This window comes from Mustela putorius, unplaced genomic scaffold (assembly GCF_011764305.1).
Source record: "Mustela putorius furo isolate JIRA1106 unplaced genomic scaffold, ASM1176430v1.1 tig00003974_pilon_pilon_pilon, whole genome shotgun sequence".
Lineage (NCBI taxonomy): Eukaryota > Metazoa > Chordata > Mammalia > Carnivora > Mustelidae > Mustela > Mustela putorius.
The window spans coordinates 378,507-402,195 of NW_025422117.1; the positions used below are offsets into that span (position 1 = coordinate 378,507).

The 23,689-nt window shown below is 37.3% G+C and overlaps 1 protein-coding gene across 3 annotated transcripts in view; it reads left to right on the forward strand.

The window, feature by feature from the left end:
- Nucleotides 1-23,689, forward strand: part of UGGT2 (UDP-glucose glycoprotein glucosyltransferase 2) — a 186,357-nt gene that overhangs the window by 147,026 nt on the left and 15,642 nt on the right. For 2 of the 3 annotated variants that reach the window (XM_045070885.1, XM_004746131.3), the window contains exons 28-36: nt 1,643-1,801; nt 2,121-2,206; nt 3,880-3,964; nt 9,268-9,353; nt 11,164-11,262; nt 12,929-13,013; nt 16,959-17,141; nt 19,050-19,210; nt 19,826-19,940. In XM_045070885.1, the coding sequence (XP_044926820.1) occupies nt 1,643-1,801; nt 2,121-2,206; nt 3,880-3,964; nt 9,268-9,353; nt 11,164-11,262; nt 12,929-13,013; nt 16,959-17,141; nt 19,050-19,210; nt 19,826-19,940 (1,059 nt within the window). Of the gene's footprint in view, nt 1-1,642; nt 1,802-2,120; nt 2,207-3,879; nt 3,965-9,267; nt 9,354-11,101; nt 11,263-12,928; nt 13,014-16,958; nt 17,142-19,049; nt 19,211-19,825; nt 19,941-23,689 lie in introns of those variants that run through there. The other variant, XM_045070886.1, reaches the window with a different exon arrangement.

Below are 23,689 nucleotides of genomic sequence, written 5' to 3' on the forward strand. Positions count from 1 at the left end.
CCAAAGTTCTATTTGAAAGGTATTAAATCCATGTCTCCTATCAACAGGTAATATTTAGAACAGGTAATATGTAAAGGAGATGTAAACATCACAAAAAAATCACAAATTCCCATCCTTGCTAAAAATAAACCTTGAGAATAGGAATGGATTTAACAAATTACCTTTATGAAATTATCAATAAACTTAAAATATTTTCACTAGAAAAAAACTCTTTGAAAACTGAATTAGCTATTTTTGGTGTTGTGGTTTGAGTCAGTCCACAGAAATGATGTCTGTTCTACAACTCTAGGGATGAGAGAAAGTTTCACATTAATATGAAATAAAGGTTTTTTTAGTCACAACCTGATTGAACATACTTGAACTCTGCCCTAATATCTCATGAAGAAAAATATTTAAGCTTCACACCCACTGTGGGGTACATTTCCCTTATCTGTAAAATGAAGGAATGAGCTAGAAGAGCTCTACAGCTTTTTTCTCACTTGTAATAAATATTCTCACATTCTGAAACTATCCCATGTGAATGTTTCCATCCGTGCGTGATGCTGTGAGCGCTGGGGACACAGGTCGGTGAAGCTCATTACTAGAGTTCAACAGCTGATTCAGAACCCAACTAAAGTTGAAACAAGCACTGTTGTCAAAGAAGGTACTTCTTTCTTGTTCTTAAGAACTGGACTTAAAGAGGAATGCTACACACAAGTGTTAACATTGTTTCTGTGGTGATTACAAAGAAAAGCAGCTATACAGTATAGAATATTTTCAAATACTTTATATCCTAAACACATTTAAAGTGTCAGGAGCCCATAATGGAATAAGCTATAGATAGCATTACTGTCTTACCTGCTCAACAAAATTACCAAATTATGTAAAAATTACTTACCATTTGATTTATTCTCCTGTTTGCTTGTGTTTTTCCTATGAAGTAGAGAAAAGGTGTTATCCCTAAAATATTCTAACATTTGCAGTAGAGGAAAATCTGAAACAATTGGAATGCCCAGCCATTTAAAAGGGTGTTTGTAGAGACAGGGACATGTTCACAGAAAGCTGTATTTAATGAAAAAGCAGGTTATACTTTCTTAGAAAAATATTTATGGAAAAGAGAAAAAGAAATCAGTGTGTTGATTGTACAGGAATGTTTAGTCCAAGTGATTGCTGCTTTTCCTCTTTTCCACATTTTTTATTTGCAAATTATTTTGATGAGCATGTTCTATTTTGAGTGCAAACATTTTTTTTTTATTTTAATTACAAGAGAGGTGATGGATGATGATAAGTTGGCTTTCTTGCCAGATTGGAAGGGGCTCTGGGGTGACGGCCAATGAAGCAGATTCTCTGAGGGATTTCCCATCTCACTCTGCCTTGAAGAGATCTTCAAATACTACAACTCCATGAGCTCTTCCTGCCTGTGATTCTGGTGCACAGATCACGAGGCTTGCGTAGAGCTGATGTCGCAGGAAATTAAAAAAAAAAAACTTATTATGAGTTTTGGTCTTTAAGAAATTGACTCAACTATTAAGTCACTCATATAAAAGACTTGATGTTGCCCCCACAATATATTGGCCAATATTAAAAGAGTTCCACTTATTTATTACAAAATTTGAATTATGAGAGTTACTAATACCAAAAGCAATGACCTGTTTTCCCATAGATTGAGAGAACTGTTACAGCAGAATATGAACTAGAGTATCTGCTACTGGAAGGACATTGCTTCGATACAATGACAGAACAGCCTCCTCGGGGCCTGCAGTTTACACTTGGCACAAAAAATAAACCTGTTCTGGTTGATACAATAGTGATGGCCAATCTCGTAAGTATTAGAAATACTTAATTTACTGTATTTAATTACATGTTTTGGTGAAATCCTCTTAAGTTCTCGTGATAATAAGGAAATCGATTTCATCCTGCTGTTGCTGAACAGCTCCCAGAAAACAAAATTGAATCCTTAAATAAGGTAATAAAAATGGAGGGAATCATACTTTCATGATATTGGCAAATCTCCTTTTTGGAATTCATGTATAGAATTTATTCAGTCCAGTTAGTTAACACTCTCTTGAGTTGTTCATGTAGAATCACTTTTGAACAGTTGGATGTTTTAGTCCTATAACATATTTTTCTCATTCTGAAAGGGATATTTTCAATTAAAAGCGAACCCAGGTGCTTGGATACTGAAATTACGTGAAGGGAAATCTGAAGATATTTATCAAATAGTTGGGTGAGTGATATAAACCACTTCAAAATTTTTCATGTGCAAATTAGGTTTTTAATGTTTTGGCTAAGAATTGAGAGGCAGGGTGGTTTATTTTTTCTCTCCAAAACTTTGAATTATTTTTTCTATTTAGAATTTCCAGAAAAACAGGTATGCGTCCTTTTTAAAAAATAATAATAATACTTCCTGAGATGTAGTGAATCCTTTCATTTTGGTAAATAGCTTTTACTGAGATACGATCTTCTCTCACATCTCATTGAGTATGTAAAATTATTTGAATTCTCCCCTTTTTTCTGGCAGTAATTCTAAGTGAAGTCCTTGTCCTCTGCTTGCTTGATTAGCTTATTCTCTTCATCTAAGTTGTGACTGTACTTACGTGTGCAATGAGTTTTAGTTTCTGAGCTTTACTTAGAAAGATCAAATAGTGCAGTTGGGAAGATCCAGACTACCTGGGCTGTTGGGATCTAGGATAATAATTTTACTTGCCTCAGAGGGCGATTGTATGGGTCAAATGAGCCAACATCTCTAAAGTGCTTGAAATGATGCCTGAAATAGAGTAAGAGTCTTCCTCGCTACTACCTCTACCATCTGGTTGGATGGAAGGAGTTTGCTTTAGATCTTGTGTGGTTTCACTACAATGTGTGTGACCGGGCCCTACCCCGCTCTCACTGGACAATGGATTCAATGGCTAAAGTTGCTGCTGTCCTTGAGTAACATTTATGACTGGAAGCTCTTGAACAGTTTAAGAAATTTGCCATTTCTAGTACGTAAGTTGGAACCCTTTCCGTTTCCTAGTGGTAATTGGTGGGAGTGGCTGTGCCTTCTACTTTGGTTTAACCGCTCCAGCTGGGGAATTGGGAGAAAGAGGGAGTCAAAGGCATGTGTTAGTCAGCATAGTCCTATAACCCCTCCGATCTTCATTTTAGGAAAGTGTTCAGTGTGTGTTATGAATCTGACTAACATCAAAGTACCTACTAATTTGACCTCTGATTGCATTCCCTCTTTGACAATATTCAACTTTATCGTAAATGTTTTGAACAGTATTTTATGTATTTTCCTTTACATAGAAGGGTATCATGACAGTCAGAGCTGTCATATTTGATTTGTTTATGCAGTTCTGAAAATTAGACAATGAACTACATTATAATATAAAATATAAATATTCAAGTGATGCAGGTGACCATTTAGACACATTTTCGGTCTTACAGGTTTAACATACACTTCAAATTTTGGTGTTTGAAAATGACTGCTGAATATTGAAAAGTTGTTGGACAGTATATAATTCCTTCAATTATGATATATAACAACTTATTTTAAAGTCTCAAAAGCATTTCATATTAATTACTGTAATATATCAAAGACATATGATAGATTTGACTTTTGTAATCTTGGTATATAGCAGCAAAGATAAGCATTAATTTGGGATTGCTTAGTGGTTAGGCAATATTCAATTTCATGAATTACTTTTATACAATTTTAATTTGTACTAGGTTAAAACTGGGTAATTCTGAAAATTATAGTGTGTTATATATTAACTGCAGAAAACAACAAATATATAAACACAGTGATGTTAGGTTTATATTTTTCACAAAATGAATTTATTCTGTTATTTATACCATCATAATTACATGTCTTTTCTGGAGCTGATTGTGGACATCTACATGTTTTTCTGCTTTTAGGCATGAAGGAACTGACTCTGAGCCAGACCAGGGAGATGTCATTGTTGTGATAAACAGCTTCAAGAGCAAAATACTGGAAGTACAAGTGTGTGAGGCAGAAGCTCTTGCTATTTTGTTCTTAGTATTAAGAATTATCTTTTTTTACTCTTAATTGATTAATATTATTTTACAACTAATTTCACAATTTTACTACCCAAAAAGTTATATTGGAACTCTGGCATGAAAGGAAGAAGAAGATTAAGTTCATGAAGGGAAGGCAGAAAGTTTGAAAATAGAAGAAATGGAACAACTTTTTCTAAGTTAGGATGTGTCTGTTAGATCTACTGTGTCCATAGCCAGGTAGTGTTACAAATTAGGCCCTAGAGATGAGATCAGGAATACAGGTTGAAAAGTTAGCCCTGAAATGAAAAAGTGATGGTAAGTGATGTTTTTGAAACATCTTAAAAGCAATGACAAAAATGACAAAAGCAGTAACAAAATAATAAGGATAACAAGGAAATACAAAACCAAAATTAAAAGGAAAATAAGAGCCTAGTGAAGTAAGCAAGCACAGAAGCCTCTCTTGTCCTGAGAACATTTGTCCATCCTGGTACACCTGAACTTTTGATTTAATTTGCAGGGTGATTGGGACAGAAAGTAAAACCCTACAGCCATATAAAGTGGGTAGTCTGTTAGAAGACCCTCTCGGCAATAAGCTGGCTATAGTTTCAGGGTAAAGATGAACCCTAGTAAATTATTCCCAGTCTTTTAACCCAAATTTGTTTTGTGCAAGTATCCAGGAAACCCCTGAACCTTGAATTTGCACTAGACTAGTTCCAGATTGAAGAGGTTGTGCAGGCGTTTGGCAGAAACATCTGTATATCTGGAATAAGATTCTATCCAAAAACAGAGAAAACCAGCAGAAACAACAGAAAGCAGACACATACACACTCTCTGTATTAGAATTATTGACTCTGAAACAACTGTGTGTACGATATTTAAAGAAATAAAAGACAAGCTTGAAAACAATTGCAGGGAACAGAAAACTATAAAAAGTGCATATCTGATTTTTTTAAAGTAGAACTTTTGAAACTGAGTGATACAGTAACCCAAATTAAAAATTCATTGGATGACTTTTACATGTCTAAAGAGAGAATTAATGAATTGGAAGATAGTATTCCTAATGCAACAGGGACATTTAAAAAAGGATAATGCAGCAGAGACCATAAAAGGCATAGAAAGTAGAGTGAGAAATTAAAGATTTGGTATTTGCACTTAACCTGGCTCCATCACTTTCTAGCTGCATGACCTTGGACAGATTGCTTAGCTCCTTTCTGTCTCATTTTCCTCATCTATAAATTGCTGTTAATAATGGAACCTACCTTACATGTCTGTTACAACGATAAGATAGTTCAGTTTGTAAAGTGCTTTGTGAGTATTGAATAATTAATATAATTTTAAATGGAGTTCCAGGCAAAGATGGAAGAGGATGAGGTAAATGTGACATTGTGTGTCAACTATACTCACATTAAAAAAGAGGTACGTTTAATATTTGAAGGAATAATGACCGAGAGTTTTCATGAATTGATGAAAGATACCAGTTTACATATTCAAGAAGTCCAGTGATTAATGAGCAAGATAATTAAAAGAAAATTCACACCTATATTCTGATAAAACTGCAGAAAACCAAAGGAAAGAGAAATCTTTAGAGTAATCAGAAGGAAAAGGAAACATTACCTTCAAAGAGCTATAGATAGTCTGATCGTTGATTTCTCAGTAAGAATGAAAGCCAGGAAAAAAAAAAAAAATGAAAGCCAGAAAGTTCTGGAATGATATTTAAAAACACTGAACGAAAAAAGGAATGCCAGCCTTGAATAATTTACCCTGAAAAGATATCTTTCAAGAGGAAACATAAAATATTTTCAGACAAATGAAAAAAACTGAATTTGTCACTAGCACACTTACACTAAAGGAGAAGTACTTCAGACAGAAAAAAAAAGATTATCTCAGAGGAAACATTTGAGTTTTAAAAGAATGAAGAGAGAAGAAAATGGTAAATGTGTGGCTAATTCTATGAACAGTGAATATATAAAACAATTGTAAGATCTTGGGAGGATTTTAAAATAAATGACATTAAAAAATATAACAATAACATTTAAGCTGTAAGATAAACACTATTGTTTTCAATTATGTATGAAATCTTATACTGACCAGAGCAAGGGTAATGATTACTCTTAGACTTAAAGACAAATATAAATTTAACTTTTAAGATAACTGCTAAAAGCATAGAAACAAAGTATTAATGCCATAATGAAGAGGAAAAATGGAATAAAATAAATTAATGTAAATGGAATAAGAAAAAAGAAAGCAGAATATATGGGATATAAAGGAAGCACAAAATAATAAGTTAGAATTTCACTCAATTACATTAAATATAAATGGACTAAATGTTCTAATTAAAAGACAAAGATTGTCCTAATGGGTTTTTGTCTTTTTAATTACAGCTATATGTTGTTTCCAGAAAGAACACCTAATACATAAGAATACAACTTTAGTGTGAAGATGAAAATAAAACTCAAGGTTGGCAGTAGTATTCTAGGCCAGTACTAAGCTAAAGAAAATTTGCATAGCTAAATAATACCAGAGATATTACACAAGACAAATAACATTACTAAAGATAAAGTCATTTTACATATATGAGGCAGAAATAGAATTTCAAAGAGAAATTTTCTATCATGCTGGGATATTTTTTTAAAGACTTTTTATTTATTTGAGAGGGAGCACATGTGCAAGAGTTGTGGGGAGAGCCAGAGGGAGAGAATCTCAAGCCAGATCCCCACTGAGCATGGAGCCTGATCCAGGGCTCAGTCTCTGAGATTATGACCTGAGCTGAAATCAAGAGTCAGACGCTTAACCAAGTGAGCAACCCAGGTGTCCCTGGGATATTTTTAACACCCATCTCTCAGTACCTGATATGACAAGCTAACCAAAAAATCAAGAGATAGAGAAGATGTGAACAGATTAAATATTCTGACCTAGACACATTTAGAACACAACACACACTAACACCAAAAGAGCAGTTTTTCAAATAGACAGAAAATGTTGATTAAAAATTAACTTTACATATGGTTGAAAGTTACAGTAACTTTCAGAAGAATGAAATTGTACAGAGTATATTCTCTGTCTACAATGTGGTAAAGTATAAATTAATTTCCAAGGATAATTAGGAAATACTCTTGGTTGTAGTTTCTAAGATCACACCTTACATATTGGCCAGGTTCTAAACTACTATATCACCAAATTTTACCTTGCATCCCACATCATACCCTGTTCCTAATCACCTCTGTTCTTTATTCTGTGATAGTTATACATGTTACTTACATTTATCTTTGATTCTCTTTCTCCTGTATTGACCTTGATTTTCTTTCTCAATAGTAACACAGTCTCTCCTGGAATACATTTCCTTCTGGCCATTTCAGATGAAAAACCCCATGAAACCCAGACCAGCTACTTCAGATACTAACTCAAGCCCACACCCAGTAGGAACAGTATTCCAGGAAGTTTTATCCTAGTCCTGTAAACATAAGAGAAATCCCATTTCTGCCAGGCTAGGAGCATGAAAGAACATTCCATCTTTGAGCTATTTTGACCATTGAAAAGCTGCTTAACTTCTCTTGAACTGAATTTTTTCACTCTGTGTATTGGTCCTAATTTGAGTTGTTGGTCTGTAGTTCACAACAGATTGAACTCTTTGACTATAGCCACCAAATCTTTGAGGGTGGTAACCATGCCCTACCTGAGTCAGACCTTCTGCAGCCCAACCACTTACGTCTTTCAGCTGATTTTAATAACACATTTCTATCTCCCCACTTTCCATCTCTCACAATAACATAGAACAAGGGGAGCAGAAAAGATAACATTAAGGATCAGCCCATCAACCCTAGCAACCCACGAATAGGAATTCAACAGAGAAAGAACAGAAAATGGAGAGAAGATATTTCACAGATAAGGAAAGAAAAAAATATTCATGTCAAAAGGGTCCACAGATTAGCATGAGTAAAAAAATGGGACCCATGAGACCCTAATAACTATCAAGGAAAAAAAGCAGGTCACAGCCATAGAATGTCACTAACACTAGCATCAGACTTTTTGTTTCCAAGATGGCTTTTCCAAGACAGTAAAACAAAGCCTTTATTGTTCTGAGAATTACTTTGAAGCTAGGATTCTGTAGCCAAATTCCTAATCAAATGTAAAGACAAAGTTATCTTCTGAAGGGTGAAGATTTAGAAAAATGATTTTTCATACCCTTTATTGAAGGTGTTTGCCCTCACAGTGACAGTGAAGACCAAGAAAGAGGAAGATAGGTATTTTGAGAAATTGTGATATTAATCTGAAAACCAATGCAAAGCAAGCATTGAAAGAAATAGGCAGTTAGTTGTTGAGCTCCAAGAAAAATATCTTCAAGAAGACAGGAATTCCACATGATGAACATGAGTAATAAACTGGAAAACACTAGCTAACATGGCAAAGAAGAAATTTACCACACCACAAGAAAAAAATAAATGCAATAAAATTCCAAGAAAAAATATTTTTCTATTGGAGGAGTGCAAGAGAGCAATATCTATCTGAAATATCAGGAGCCTCCCTGAGGGGCACAGTGGTCATGTTACTGTCACTACACAGAGGTAATCCAGTGCTGGTGGCCTCGCAGACTCTTGAGTGAATAATATATACATTGTCACAGTAAGCACTATCTACTGACTTTCAAGTCGTAGAATAAACATAGCAAAATGCCAAAGTTATAATTAGGTTTTACCAAAGCAAATGTAGATATTATCTGTATTTACAATGCTAAAGTAAAAGTTGAGCTAATGTAAGGCAGGAGGCGGAGGGTAAAGGTAGAAATATTATTAGTATCCTTATCTTACAGAGTATACAAGAGAAACGTGAAGTTGTTGGTACAAAAAATATATATTTAACTATTATTTGAAGCCACAAAGACACTGCGTAGAACTAATGATAATGTTATTACTGCCAAAACTTCCGGACAGAGAGAAAGAGTGATAGAAGTGAGCAGCTTGTCTCTCATCACAAAGAATGAAAAATATCTAAAGCCTGTGGTTCCAGATATGCTTAGTAGATAATCTCTGAAGTTGATAAATCAGTAAATACAAGTATAAGCATATTACTTGGCACTGTGGAGGTAACCACCAGAAGAACTACCAACAGGAAGCTGACCTGAAGACTGAAACCAGATTGTGTCCATAATGTCATACTTCCCTGGCTCTGTCCCTGCGCCTGTCTTAGAGTCACAGGAGTCACCGTGCCCTGGGTGTTTCATTTTTTAACCACGCAGCATAATATTTAAAGCTGCACAGTTCTAAGACTTTCCTTTACTGTGTTATCTAGGTACAAAAGAAGCCAGACAAAATTAAGGAGGATATCCTTACTGATAAAGATGAAAAGAAAAAAGGAATGTGGGATTCCATTAAAAGGTAATTACCAGTGAATTTTTTTAACCTATAAGCATAGATCCATCAGGAATCTTGTATGTGGCAGGCACACATTTAAGTAAAGCATTGGTCCTCTCTCGTGGGATGAGATTGATACATAAAATGTTAATAAAACAGACTAGGAAACCGAAGCTGTGGGGCAGCTGAGAGTAAGGTGCTCTGCAAACCATGGGAGCAAAAGGCTGTATCTAGTGAGGAGAAACCTCTGACAAGATGCCTTGGAGAAGTGTGTGGTTAAGCGGGGCTCCAAAGGAGGGAGAAGATCTCAGAACTGGAGATGGGAGTGAAAGTGTGGAGTCAAAAAGATTGAGTATGTTCACAGCAACAGAAAATATCCCAGCTTAGCGGAGACCCTGGACACTGAATATAATAGGGAATCTATAAATTAGGTTGAGGCCTGTATTAATCAAAGCAGGACTGATTGGCTCACGTGTGTTGAGTCCAGGAGCAGAGCTGGCTTTGAGCATTCAGGTGTTGTGGTCCAGAAACTTTGACTCCATGTCTCCGTTCTAGTCTCCGGCCTCCTTCATTTTCAGATGAAGTTTTAGAAGAAGTAGTTTGCCATCTCCAGTGGGAAGAGATTGCTTCTTTCCGTAAAGTCCCGGGGCTGACTCACTGGTCCACTTGTTAGCCATTTGTCCCAAATGGGGGTCACTGTAACTCTGTATGCTTGGTCCATATGCCTACCTCTGGAGCCAGTGAGGGGGCCCATCCCACCTAGATCTCACAGAATGAAAGTGGAGAAGGAATGCCCCCCGGCCCCCTGCCAAATACTAGGTTATTGTTACTAGAAGCATAAAGGATGTTAGGTGAGGAAACACAAAAGCTGTCTGCTATAGATCTACATTGTGGAGAACTCTGAAGTGCATCTCAGAGATCTGGGCTTCATTTGAGTTATGATGGAGAACCAGTGAGAATCTTAACTGAAGGTAAGAAATAGAAACTTGAGGCCAGATAGATCCAACAACCTAGGCAGATTTTATTTTGCCAATCCGAAGCGCTCCCAGCATTTGGGATTGTGCGCCGTTTATGCCTCTTTTTCTGTAGTAGACTTCTTGTTTGGTAAGAATGGTGTTCCTCTTCCTTTATGTGCATTGAACTGTTACTGATTGACAAGGGCTCAGACCCTCTCATTTTGAGATCATTTGGAGAGTAGTATGTTTGACAGGATAATGAAGCAGAATGTGGGCATTTTAAAGGTATTTGTCCATTGGCTTCCATTAAAACCAGAAGGTGGAGCCAAAAATGAATACAGGTGATCATCAAACTGTAGAACAGCCACTTGCTGTACAGAAAGTACCAGAAGCAAATACTGCTGTGTTGGGAAAGGAGAAGGACCACGTTGGGGATGGTAACTCCTCCAGACACATAAATACTGTGTATAATATAATGCTTTCACTTTCTTATCTTAAGTTTAATCATAACTTGGGAGTATCAACTGTATTTTTCTTATTTGGGAGATTACAGTAAGAAAAGATTTGAAAAATACTGTCATAAAAATTCCTGTTTGGCAAAATATATATCTAGTGATTATAGTTTATTCTTTTCCAAATTTTAGTCATTCTAAATATCTGTGCATATAAAAATAAAAATTTAATTAAATAAAATTTTTACCCAGGAAGAAAAAAATTATACATTATAAATACCCCAAATGAAAGAGCCAGTCATTTTGTGTATGAGATGGGCTTATTTTGAGAGGCTTTCCTAATTTTATTGCGTATTAAATTTAGTATTTAGGTATGTAAAGTTTACAAATCCATATTAAGAAGCTGTCAATACTCTCTTATTCAAGTTTCACAAGAAGGTTGCATAAAGAAAAAGACAAAAAGGAAGCAGATGTTCTAAACATATTTTCAGTTGCTTCTGGCCATTTATATGAACGCTTTTTAAGGTAGGTATATTTTTTATCTAATGCTTTGTAAATAGTACATGGTTCAAAAAGAATTTCAAGAGTTCAGAAGAACAAAAGAGCGAACAGTGAAACAATCCACCTGTTTTCTTATTACCCAGTCTCCTTCCAACAGGAAACCAGTATTTTCATAGCTCGCCAAAGACATAGGTAGATAAGCAAATATATTTTCATTTTTAACTTTTTACTTAAGTAATAACAACATTTGTTCTGTACCTTGCTTTTTTCTTTCTTTTTAAAGATTATTAATTAATTAATTTGAGAGAGAGAAAGTGAGCAAGCATGAGCAAGTAGGGGGAGGAGTGGGGGGGAAGGGAGAGACTCTCAAGCAGACTCCCCACTGAGCACGGAACTTGATCTCACAACCCTGAGATTACCTAAAATTATGAGAACAGCATATACATATATATATACATATATATATATATGTGTATATATATATATATATAAAACCTAAAATTATGAAAACGATATATATATATATATTTTTTTAAAGATTTTATTTATTTGTCAGAGAGAGAAAGAACTCACACACAAGTAGGGGGAGCACAGGCAGAGCATGCAGAGGGAGAAGTCCCCACCGAGCAAGGAGTCCCTTGCGGGACTTGATCCCAGGACTGGGATCATGACCTGAGCTGAAGGCAGCGGCTTAACCGACTGAGTCACCCAGGCGCCTATATATATATGTGTGTGTATATAAATATAAATATATATGTTTTTTAGGATTTTATTCATTCATTTAGAGAGCATGAGCAAGGGAGGGGCAGAGGGAAAAGGAAAGAGAGAATCTCAAACAGGCTCCACACGGGGCATGGAGCCCAGTGTGGGGCTTGATCCCATGACCCCAAAATCATGACCTGCACTGAAATCAAGAGTTGGATGCTTAATTGACTGAGCCACCCAGGTGCCCCAAGCAGTATATTTTTAAAATACAGTTAAATTCCATGAGTTTGATTGATTTGGAATATTGGTGTTCTCTATGGCTAGGAAATGAACATATGTTGTAACAATATGATGTGAGAGAAAGTATATGTAGTAAATTTCCCTTTTCTGGTGAGGAAATGCCTTATTTTATAAAAAAGACAGGTAGGGTAAGAGGAGGAAAGCTTAATTCCTAACTACAAAGGGCTGGTTTTTTAACCTTTTATATAGAAGGGTATCAGAGAATCCCTCAAAACTATTTGAATATGTCTTGGCATTTTAAGATGGACATTTAGATACATCTGTATCTTCCCTGGTTAGAGATCTAGCGTAGCAAGACAAATGGTTTGTCCGGTGAACTGCAATTCCTGCAGTTTTGTACACCTGGTATTAATGACATAGTAATAGAGAAGAGATGAGAAGGTAGTTCAACTAAACAAGGCTATTTCAGAGTCAACTGGAAAAAACAAAAAGCAACTGATTTATTCTATGTGGAGTGTGTGTGTGTGTGTATGTATCCCTATACATTACATACTTGATGAGGAACCATAATTTGTGAAGGTACTTCAGTCTGTTTCTCCATAATTCAGAGTGAAAGCTTAATATCTTTAAGTAATTGTGTTTGTGTCTGTGTGTGTGTGTGTGTAATAATTAAAAGCCTTAGGAAAAACAGAGTGAACTCCTATTGATATTAACTTACTGGGTTTAACATTCCTATTTTATACAGAATTATGATGCTTTCTGTTTTACGTAACACCAAAACACCTGTGAAATTCTGGTTTCTAAAAAATTATCTCTCACCAACATTTAAAGTAAGTACATTAATCTTTTTATTATAGAATAGTTCAATGTTTGAAGAGTAAATTCTTTATATCATAAGTTCACATAATTTCAGAATGAGTCTTTTGAAATTACTACTTTTAACCAATTTTAAAACTTTGGTATTCACTATTCTTTTATCTTAAGAAAAATTCTATGCTGTTTTTATTTAAAGAAGTGTTTAAAAGCAAAGAGGCAACCCACGGAATGGGAGAAAATATTTGCAAATGACAGTACAGACAAAAGGTTGATATCCAGGATCTATAAAGAACTCCTCAAACTCAACACACACAAAACAGACAATCATATTTTTAAAAATGGGCAGAAGATATGAACAGACACTTGTCCAATGAAGACATACAAATGGCTATCAGACACATGAAAAAATGTTCATCATCACTAGCCATCAAGGAAATTCAAGTTAAAACCACATAGAGATACCACCTTACACCAGTTAGAATGGCCAAAATTAGAAAGACAGGAAACAACATGTGTTGGAGGGGATGTGGAGAAAGGGGAACCCTCCTACACTGTTGGTGGGAATGCAAGTTGGTGCAGCCACTTTGGAGAACAGTGTGGAGATTCCTCAAGAAATTAAAAATAGAGCTTCCCTATGACTGTGCAATTGCACTACTGGGTATTTACCCCAAAGATACAGATGTAGTGAAAAGAAGGGCCATCTGTACCCCAGTGTTTATAGCAGCAATGGCCACGGTTGCCAAACTGTGGGAAAGAACCCTTCAGCAGAGGAATGGATAAGGAAGATGTGGTCCATATACACTATGGAGTATTATGCCTCCATCAGAAAAGATGAATACCCAACTTTTGTAGCAACATGGACGGGACTGGAAGAGATTATGCTGAGTGAAATAAGTCAAGCCGGGAGAGTCAATTATCATATGGTTTCACTTATTTGTGGAGCATAACAAATAGCATGGAGGACAAGGGGAGGTGGAGAGGAGAAGGGAGTTGGGGGAAATTGGAAGGGGAGGTGAACCATGAGAGACTATGGACTCTGAAAAACAATCTGAGGGTTTTGAAGGGGCTGGGGTGGGAGGTTGGGGGAACCAGGTGGTGGGTATTAGAGAGGGCACGGATTGCATGGAGCACTGGGTGTGGTGCAAAAGCAATGAATGCTATTACACTGAAAAGAAATAAAAATTTTTTTTAAAAGTATATGAGGGAAAAAAAAGTGTTTAAAAGGACAGAAGGGGATGGTTTATTTTTAACTAAATTCAAAATCAGAAAGATGAGTGGTTTTTCATGGTAATGAATATAATTAAATAAAATTTGGCAGTGAAAGACATGTACAGATTGTCAATAAAAAGAATTAGATTGTCCTAATTTTACGAAGATAGGCTGGGACGGTGGTATCGGAGAATATGAAAACTGCACCCTAGGAAATAGCTGGATAGTTCTGAGAACAAAAAGGCTCTTCTGTCTTGGTGCAGCGCGCTGTTGCTGTGGGGCTGGTTTGGGTACTGTACGCAAAATGGCGCCGTGCGTCCAGAGACGTGTTCAGATGGTCAACCGCTCTTACCCTCTACTCAGCCTCACGCCCCTGCCACAGAGTGTACCCCATGTCTCCCTATTCTCGTGACAGATTCATCAGATTTCATGAAAGTTCGGGTCTCATTCAGTAGCAGCTCAAAGGCTTTCTCCTCCTCTAATCCAAAACCAAGGGTAAAAGCAGAAATAAGCATGGCCAGCCATGTTTGTATGCCTGTTGCCAGCACGTTGCTGAGAGCTTTTTGTATGCAGTTGCTCTCCATAAAGGTCTATTCCCGGAAAACCAAGACTCAGAAATTATATAACCTCCCAGCCTGTACAGCTAGGAGGTATCCAAGCTCCCCCTCAGGTTCAGAGGCTAACTAGAAGAACTCAAAGAACTGAGAGCCATTATCCTGCCAGTTTGGGTTTAGCACAGCCATACCTTACAGCTGATATCTTGTGGCTCAGAGCCACAGCTGTACGTCCCACTGCTGGCATCGACTCTTTGGTGTGGCCCCAGGCAGGACAGTACGGGGGCAGAGGTTACCTCCCAGGAACCCTGGGCAAAGGGCCCAACCTTTCTTTGAGCAAGATTTGTCTTTTAAAGCCCAGGCCTGAGATCAAACAGCTACTTAGGAACATAGCTGAGATCTGACCCCAAGCATTCCGTCCTCGGAGCCCAGGTGCTTAACCCTATGTCACAGCCTCTCCCGCCACCACCACCAAGAGTGATGCCTCACGTGCTCATTTAGGAGCAGATAAACAACTGAAAAAGAGCCCATAAATATAAACAAGTCATGCTAGTTTGTTACCAAGTTTTTGATGTTATCCTATTAGGCAAACACTGCACACAGGGATTAATTCTGCAGAAACTGAGATAGCTCTGTCCAAAGATTCTCTCAGCAGGCATGAGCCTGTCCCGTGGAAATGTGTTCCGTGTCTGTATATGTTCTTCCTCTGTCGCGTGGCCAGAAGTAATCGCATATCTGAAATGATATTTTCCTTCTTTGGGGAATTTCCTTCCTTTCCCTCAAAATGCTCATCTTTTTGAAACTTTTCAGTGAGGTACAATGTGCACAAATTGTAAGTGTGCAGCTTTGATGAATTTTTACGAAGTTGAAACACCTGTGTAGCCAGTCAGATGCAGAAATTACTAGTACCCTAGATCCTTTCCTTACAATTTTCAAAACCTCTCTCTCTCTCTTCCTTCAAATCCTTGCTGACTTACACCTACTTAGGGAATAATCCTTTCCTGACCACACAATCTGCAGTTATAGTCCCTTCTAATTTTCACTCTGTGTCCCTCCCCTTTTTACTTTGTTCTACAGGTGACTCAACTGTTTCATTCATTTTCTGCCTAACCCCTCAAAAGCCTTATGAAGGCCATGATTTGTGTCTGTTTTGTTCACTTCTGTATCCCTAGGTCCTACAAAAGTACCTGGCACCTAGTGCGTGCTCAGTGAAAATGTTAATGCATATTTGCTGATTAGAGAGCTCTTCTACTTTCTTCTAACATGTTTTTTTTTTTAAATTTTGAAACCAAAACAATGATTCTCAGCAGCCGTTCTAGTCATAATTGCAGCATTTCAATTCACAGATAAAACCAGTGCTCACAGTAAGAAATGTAATTTAAATCTACACTCTTCTTACAAAAACAGGAAGAAAATTAAACTAGGTGTAAAACCAGCAACAAGCTCCAAATAAGAACTGAGGAGGAAAAAGCGAATTCTCTGTTTGCTAACCCATCTTCCCTCCCCCCCAACCTTGACCACACTCCCTCTCAGATCGGGGCTCATGAGCCAAATTTAGCCAACAAGGTGTTAATGAAATACTGCCCTGAACAGGGTAAGATGCTCTAAGTCTGTAAGACTCTGAATCCAATACCAAACATCCAGAACCACAATGACTACCCTGGATTTTTAATTCTTGAATTAAATAGTGATAAATCGCAAACATGGGGCTCATGTAGAAAACCTAATTTACCAATTTACAGCTCATTTTGTGTTTTTTTGCCCTCCCTCTTCCTGTTGTCTCTGGGCAACCAGCATGTTGACATACCCATCCACCGTGTGACACATCAGTGTTCCCAGGTCCAGACGCTTTTCCTTGTAGAGTCAGGCTTTCTCAAGTCGAAAGTTAGTAGTAAGAACTAGGGGAACATTTATCTTACTTAATAAACTTGCTGTTCAATATGGCATACCTATTCCTTAATGTCATTAGATCACATAGTTTCATGTATGCTTGTATTTTTATATTGGTCAGCGTTTTCATATTACTCAGTAATAGGTATAGGTTGTAGAAGTAGTCTAGACATTTAACCAAGTAATTTGTAACAATTTATGGTAAACTCTGCTTTTTAGAATGTTAATTTTTTTCTCTAAAACAGAAATGATTTTCTCTTCCTTGAGCATATTCTTTGATTTGTGTGTATGTGTGTATGTGTATAGGAGGTGATTCCTCACATGGCCGAGGAGTATGGCTTCCAGTATGAACTCGTGCAGTACAGGTGGCCCAGCTGGCTCCATCAGCAGACTGAAAAACAGAGGATTATTTGGGGTTACAAAATTCTTTTCCTCGACGTCCTCTTTCCTCTGGCAGTGGACAAAATCATTTTTGTTGATGCTGACCAGGTGATAAGATTAACCGTAGTTTTTGCTAGTACTAAAACTTCTTTTGCAAGTCTGTCTGGGTGTTGGGACTCAGTTTATATTGCTACTGTTCATTATTATCTTTGTTGCTATGCTACATAAAAATACATGACATGAATGGGACACATAAAGGAAGTGTCTTAAAAAAAAAAAAAAAATCTGTCAGAATTCCAGGGAAAACTCAAATGTGTCTGCAAGAAGTTCCATTTACTATCTGGGACATGGCAATTTTCTCCCTGAAGTAGTAGTTTTTTTTAAAATTTTGGTAGTTAAAAAAGTAGTGATCCTAGTCACAATAAAAATAGTTGTCTGAGTTCCTATGAATATGAGCTGATTATTTAAAATGAGCTTGCTCTTCTTGCTAAAAAAAAATTTGTGATTACAGACAACTTTCATTTCCTTCTAAGGAAAAAAAATGTCCCAAATTTGACTACTAAAAACCATCATAGTACTCAGGTTTCAAAATTTATATATCCAAAAATTGTGACTTTCTCCCTTCCCTCCCTTCCATGCCTTTGTAATCATTAATGGGAAAAAATATTTGAAAAATATACAGAATTTTTAAGTAGAACAGTAAAATGTAAATATTAACATTATATGAATTAAGAGTACAAGTTGTTCAATTTATATTTAGGACAAAAAGTACATTGTTCAAATCCTATATTAGAATTTACTTACATTGTAAACTTTTATTATTTTTATAGTATTTTCCAAATTGATCTATATAGTGGTGTTTTCCAGCAGGCTTGAATCTGTTAAAAAAATGCGCCTGGGTGATGTAGTTGGTTGAGCGCTCAGCTCTTGGTTTCAGCTCAGCTCATGGTCTCAGGGTCACGGGATCAAGCTCTGCATCAGGCTCAGCACAGAGTCTGCTTGGGATTCTTTCCCTCCCCCTCTCACTCTGCTCACGCTCATGCGCTCTCTCTAAAATAAATAAAATCTTAAAGAAAAAAGGAACTTACTACTGTTATTTCATTAAAGCCATTAAGGATAATCAAGAGGTTTTTCTTTATCATTCAGACTAATATTTGCCAATATTACAATAATGGAGATTTATCATAAGATGATTTTGAATTACTAATCTGTATCTTGATAAACTAAGAGTAATCAAGTAAGTAAGAATACTTGTGAAATATTTAATTTATTTCCAAAGTACATTTTGTTTAAACTATCTTGATTGAAGTGGCATCACAAGGGGCCCCTGGGTGGCTCTGAACTCAGCTCAGGTCATGATCTCAGGATCCTGGGATCAAGCTCTTTGTCAGTCTCTGCACTTGGCAGGAAATCTGCTCATCCCTCTCCCTCTGCCCCTCCCCTACTCATGCTCTCTGTCAAATTAATAAAATTTTTTAAAAAATAAAATGATGTAACAAACTATCCCAATTAATGATAAGACCACGGTCATATAGACTAAGCATAGACATTTTTGGTGTCATTTTTTTTTAAATTTTATTTTATTTGAGAGAGAGCACACAAGCAAGGAGAGGGACAGAGGGAGAAGCAGACTCCCCACTGAGCATGGAGCCCGACTTTAGGCTCAATCTCAGGACCCCAGGATCATGATCTGAACGGAAGGCAGAGGCTTAACCAACTGAGTCACCCAAGCGCCCCAGTTTCTTTCACCTGAAAGAACAATAGAAGAAATAACAATAGAACAATAGAAGAAATAAGAAATATTGAAGAAATAACTCAGTAAACTCCTTGCTGCTTGAAAGAGCTGTGAGAAAAGCACAATTCCCTTTATTTCTACAATCAGGTGATTATTTGAGATTCACATAAAAAGGGGTTATTATAATAACATAATATTGTTTTATAATCTTCATCAGAGAAACTATTTTAATTATTTAGATTGTGAGACATGACCTAAAAGAAACTATTTTAATTATTTAGATTGTGAGACATGACCTAAAAGAACTCCGAGATTTCGATCTGGGTGGAGCACCTTACGGGTATACTCCATTTTGTGACAGCCGCACTGAAATGGATGGATATCGTTTCTGGAAAAAAGGATACTGGGCATCACATCTCTTAAGAAGGAAATACCATATCAGGTAAGAAAATTTATACTTTTTAGTAACTAAATAAGTTACTGGATCACAATACTCAGTTTTCTTAGAAATCAGACAACAATGGCAGCCTGTTAGTGTCAATGGCATGCCCGTCATTCTACATGTACTAACCCATAAAATCTCTATGACAACATTTTGAGATGATATCATCCCCATTTAACAGCTGTGAAAACCTGAGAACCACAGCGGGCAGCATTCATGTGACCCTCCCAGGCTTATACCGTTAGCATAGCTGAGCCAGGCATTAAACCCAATTAATAGGACTCAAGCGAGAGGCTCCTAACCACTAAAGATAAACTAGTTGGTTACGTCACAAAATGAGCGTACTGTTTCAAATCTGTTGTTTTGGAGAGCCATGACTTTCATGGTGTCTTGGAAAAACTTGTGACTCTACAAGGATGTGGATCCTAATAGTATTATAACAAACTTCAGACCCGTTGGAAACCGTGTTGAACATTGGGAGAAAATTTATGAAAGGTTTCATCATCAGTAGACCCAGGGATATCTAAAAGTCAGTCCTATCTCTGTGGACCGTCACTGGGGGAAAGTAAAAGTCCCTGAACAACACGGGCCACCAAAGACTCCTCACCTTTGCAGTGCCTTGTATGTGGTGGATCTCAAGAAGTTCAGAAGAATTGCAGCAGGAGACAGGCTCCGGGGCCAGTACCAAGCTCTCAGTCAAGATCCAAACAGTCTTTCAAACCTTGATCAGGTAGGTAGAATGTTCATAGACTCTTTTTCTTCTCTTTTTTTTTCTTTTCTTTTTAAAATTTTATTTTATTTTTTCAGTGTTCCAAGATTCATTTTTTTATACTCCACACCCAGTGCTCCATGCAATACGTGCCCTACTTAATACCCACCACCAACCTCACCCAACCCCCCACCTCCCTCCCCTCCAGACCGCTCAGTTTATTTCTGAGAGTCCACAGTCTCTCATGGTTCATCTCTCCCTCCGATTTCCCCCAACTCACTTCTCTCCATCTCCCAGTGTCCTCCATGTTATTCCTTATGCTCCACAAGTAAGTGAAACCATATGATAATTGACTCTCTCTGCCTGACTTATTTCACTCAGCATAATCTCTTCCAGTCCCAACCATGTTGATACAGGAGTTGGGTATTCATCCTTTCTGATGGCTAAGAAATAGTCCATTGTATGTATGGACCATATCTTCATTATCCATTCATCTGTTGAAGGTCATCCTGGCTCTTTCCAGAGTCTGGCGGTTGTGGACATTGCTCCTATGAACATTGGGGTACATATAGCCCTTCTTTTCATTACATTTGTATCTTTGGGGTAAATACCCAGTAGTGCAATTGCAGAGCCATAGGGTAGCTTTATTTTTAATTGTTTGAGGAATCTCCTCACTGTTTTCCAAAGAGGCCGCACCAGCTTGTATTCCCACCAACAGTGTAAGAGGGTTCCCCTTTCTCCACATCCTCTCCAACAATTGTTTCCTATCTTGTTAATCTTTGCCATTCTAACTGGCATAAGGTGGTATCTCAGTGTGGTTTTGTTTTGAATTTCCCTGATAGCTAATGATGTGGAACATTTTTTCATGTGTCTGTTAGCCATTTGTATGTCTTCCTTGGAGAAGAGTTTTTTCATATCTTCTGCCCATTTCTTGACTGGATTATTTGTTTTTTGGGTGTTGAGTTTGAGGAGTTCATTATAGATCTTGGATACTACCCCTTAACCTGATATGTCATTTGCAAATATCTTCTTCCATTCCATGGGTTGGCTCTTAGTTTTGTTGACTGTTTCCTTTGCTGTACAAAAGCTTTTATCTTGATGAAGTCCTAAAAGTTCATTTTCACTTTTGTTTTCTTTGCCTTTGGAGACGTGTCTCGAAAGAAGTTGCTGTGGCCAATGTTGAAGAGGTTACTGCCTATGTTCTCCTCTAGGATTTTGATAGATTCCTGCCTCACATTGAGGTCTTTTATCCATTTTGACTTTTTCTTGTATATGGTGTAAGAGAATGGTCTCATGGACTCATGTTCAGTGCATGGATCCAGACCGCTCTAGTTCCCTGCTGGTAAACTTCAAAGTCTGACATTTGCATCCTCTTTTCCCCTTGGTACATTCTGTATTGGATATCTCAACTGTCTCCACTTAACATGTAATTTTTTCACTTTCAGCTCAACATTTTCAAAACTGATATTTTATCTTCCCTTTTCCATCCTTAGGCCTCTTCCTCCCACCACGTGCCCTGGCTCACTTACTGTACCTTTTTCTTACTCCCTCGCATCATCAGTTAAACATGTCTCCATCTCTGATCGTTAAGACAGACTCCCTTCATCCTCTGTCCCACCTGGCTACTGCCTTACATTTTGTTTTTCCTAACAGATAAGCACCTTTTTTTTTCTCAATATCTGACTAATTTCCAGAGCCACTTAACCTAATGATTGGACCCAAAACCTCCCAGAATTAGGGGGATAACAAGCACAGCATCCCCCAGAGGGTCACTGGGAGTGAGGATAAGCAGGATCACTTCTACTTTGCCCCTTGGACCCATTCTTCCATGTGGTGACACAGCACCATATGATGGTTGGTGATTTAGAACATATGCTACACCCCATTCTTGCAGTGTCTTGTCCCCAAGGTAGCACCTCCTGTGCCTTCAGTAAATCATTTATTGCTCTGTCAGGCCAGCAGAGTATTCAGCCAGACCACAGGATCTCCTGGTCATGTGCCCTCTACCAGGCTTCCTTTCCTTGCTCTAAAGTGGCTCTGTTGGTCTAATGCAATATTAAACGGAATCCTCCCTCAGTGGATAGCTCTGTAAGCCCTTGGATAATGCTACTAAGTCTCTGTGAGCAGGAAAGACAAACTCGTATGCAGAATATGTATATATTTCAGTTCCGAAGAATCTGTGGTCTCGGTTAGGAAGAGTCCAGTCTAGTCAGCTACTTAAAAGACTTCACAGAGTAGTGGTCTCTCCTTCCAGATGGGGAAGGGAACCCACCCTCTATCAAAGAGTTTCATAAATTTTTTAAAGTTAGCTAACCGTACAGGGAAGGGCTTACTCTTTAACATTAGGCTTATTACTTACATTGGGCAGTTCATTTTTCCATTGTCTTGGGGTTGTGGGATTACCCACAGAGAACAATTTTAAGAATATCCAGCCTTTGTGGGTTTTACTGCCAGGGAGTGGGGTCTGGTAGTCTTCCATGAGTTGGATCTTGTGATTCTTTTTATGATGGGCTTTTTCTTTTTAAATAAATAAAAGACACAAACTACCAAAATGCACTTAAAATAGTCTGAATAGCCCTATGTCAATGGAGGAATTTGAGTTTAGTTTAAATCTTCATGCCCAGATACCTTCATTACAAAACATTAAAGAAAGAAACAATACCAATTCTACTCATTCTATGAAGCCAACATTAATGACTTTAACATTAAAACCATACAAAGACACTACAAGAAAGGAAAATTACAGACCAACATCCCACATGAACAGGTGTATACATCCTTAATAAAAATCTCAGGTAATCAAATCCAGCATATATAATAAAGACCCTATGTCATAATTAAATGGACTTTATCCCTGGGTTCATTCCATTTGAGAATACCAGTCAGTGTAATTCACTAATTAATAGACCAAAAAAAAGGAAAATCACATGATCAGCTTGATACAAAAGAGCATTTGATATATTCCACTATCCATTCCTATATATTCCAGTATCCATTCCTAATAAAAACTCTCAGCAGCCTAGCACAAGAAGGGAACTTCCTCAACCTGGTAAAGGACACCTATGAGGGGCACCTCGGTGGCTCAGTCAGTTGAGTGTCTGACTCTTGCTTTCGGCTCAGGCTATGATCTCACAGTCATGGGATTGAGCCCCACATTGGGCTCTGCGCTCAGTGCAGAGTCTGCTTCAGATTATCTCTCCCTCTCCCTCTGCTTTTTCCCCCATCTTGTTGTGCTCACTTGCACGTGCGCTCTCTCTCTCTCTCTCTAAAATGAATAAATAAAATCTTAAAAAAGACACTTATGAAAAACCTATAGTTAACATTGTACTTAATGGTGAAATACTGAATACTCTCCCCTTAAGATCAGGTACAAAGCAAAAACATCTACTCATCATTTCCATTCAGCATTGCAGTGGAGGTACTAGATAGTACAACAAGGCAGGAAAAATAAAAGGCATTGAATTGGCAAGGAATAAGTAACTTTTTTTTTCAGACAATAGAATGATTTATGTAGAATATCCTCTCTAATCTACTAAAAAGTTATATAGAACCAATAAGTATATTTAGTAATATTGCAGATGTAAGATCAGTATATGAAAGTCAATTCTGTATTTCTATTTACTAGCAACAGTTGGAAATGGAAGCTAAAAAGATGATACTCTCTCTAATAGCATTTAAAACATTAAGTTTGTATAGAAATGCAGTAGACCCAAAATAGCCAAAACAGCTTTGAAGAAGAACAGAATTGGAAGACTTATTTTGCCTGATTT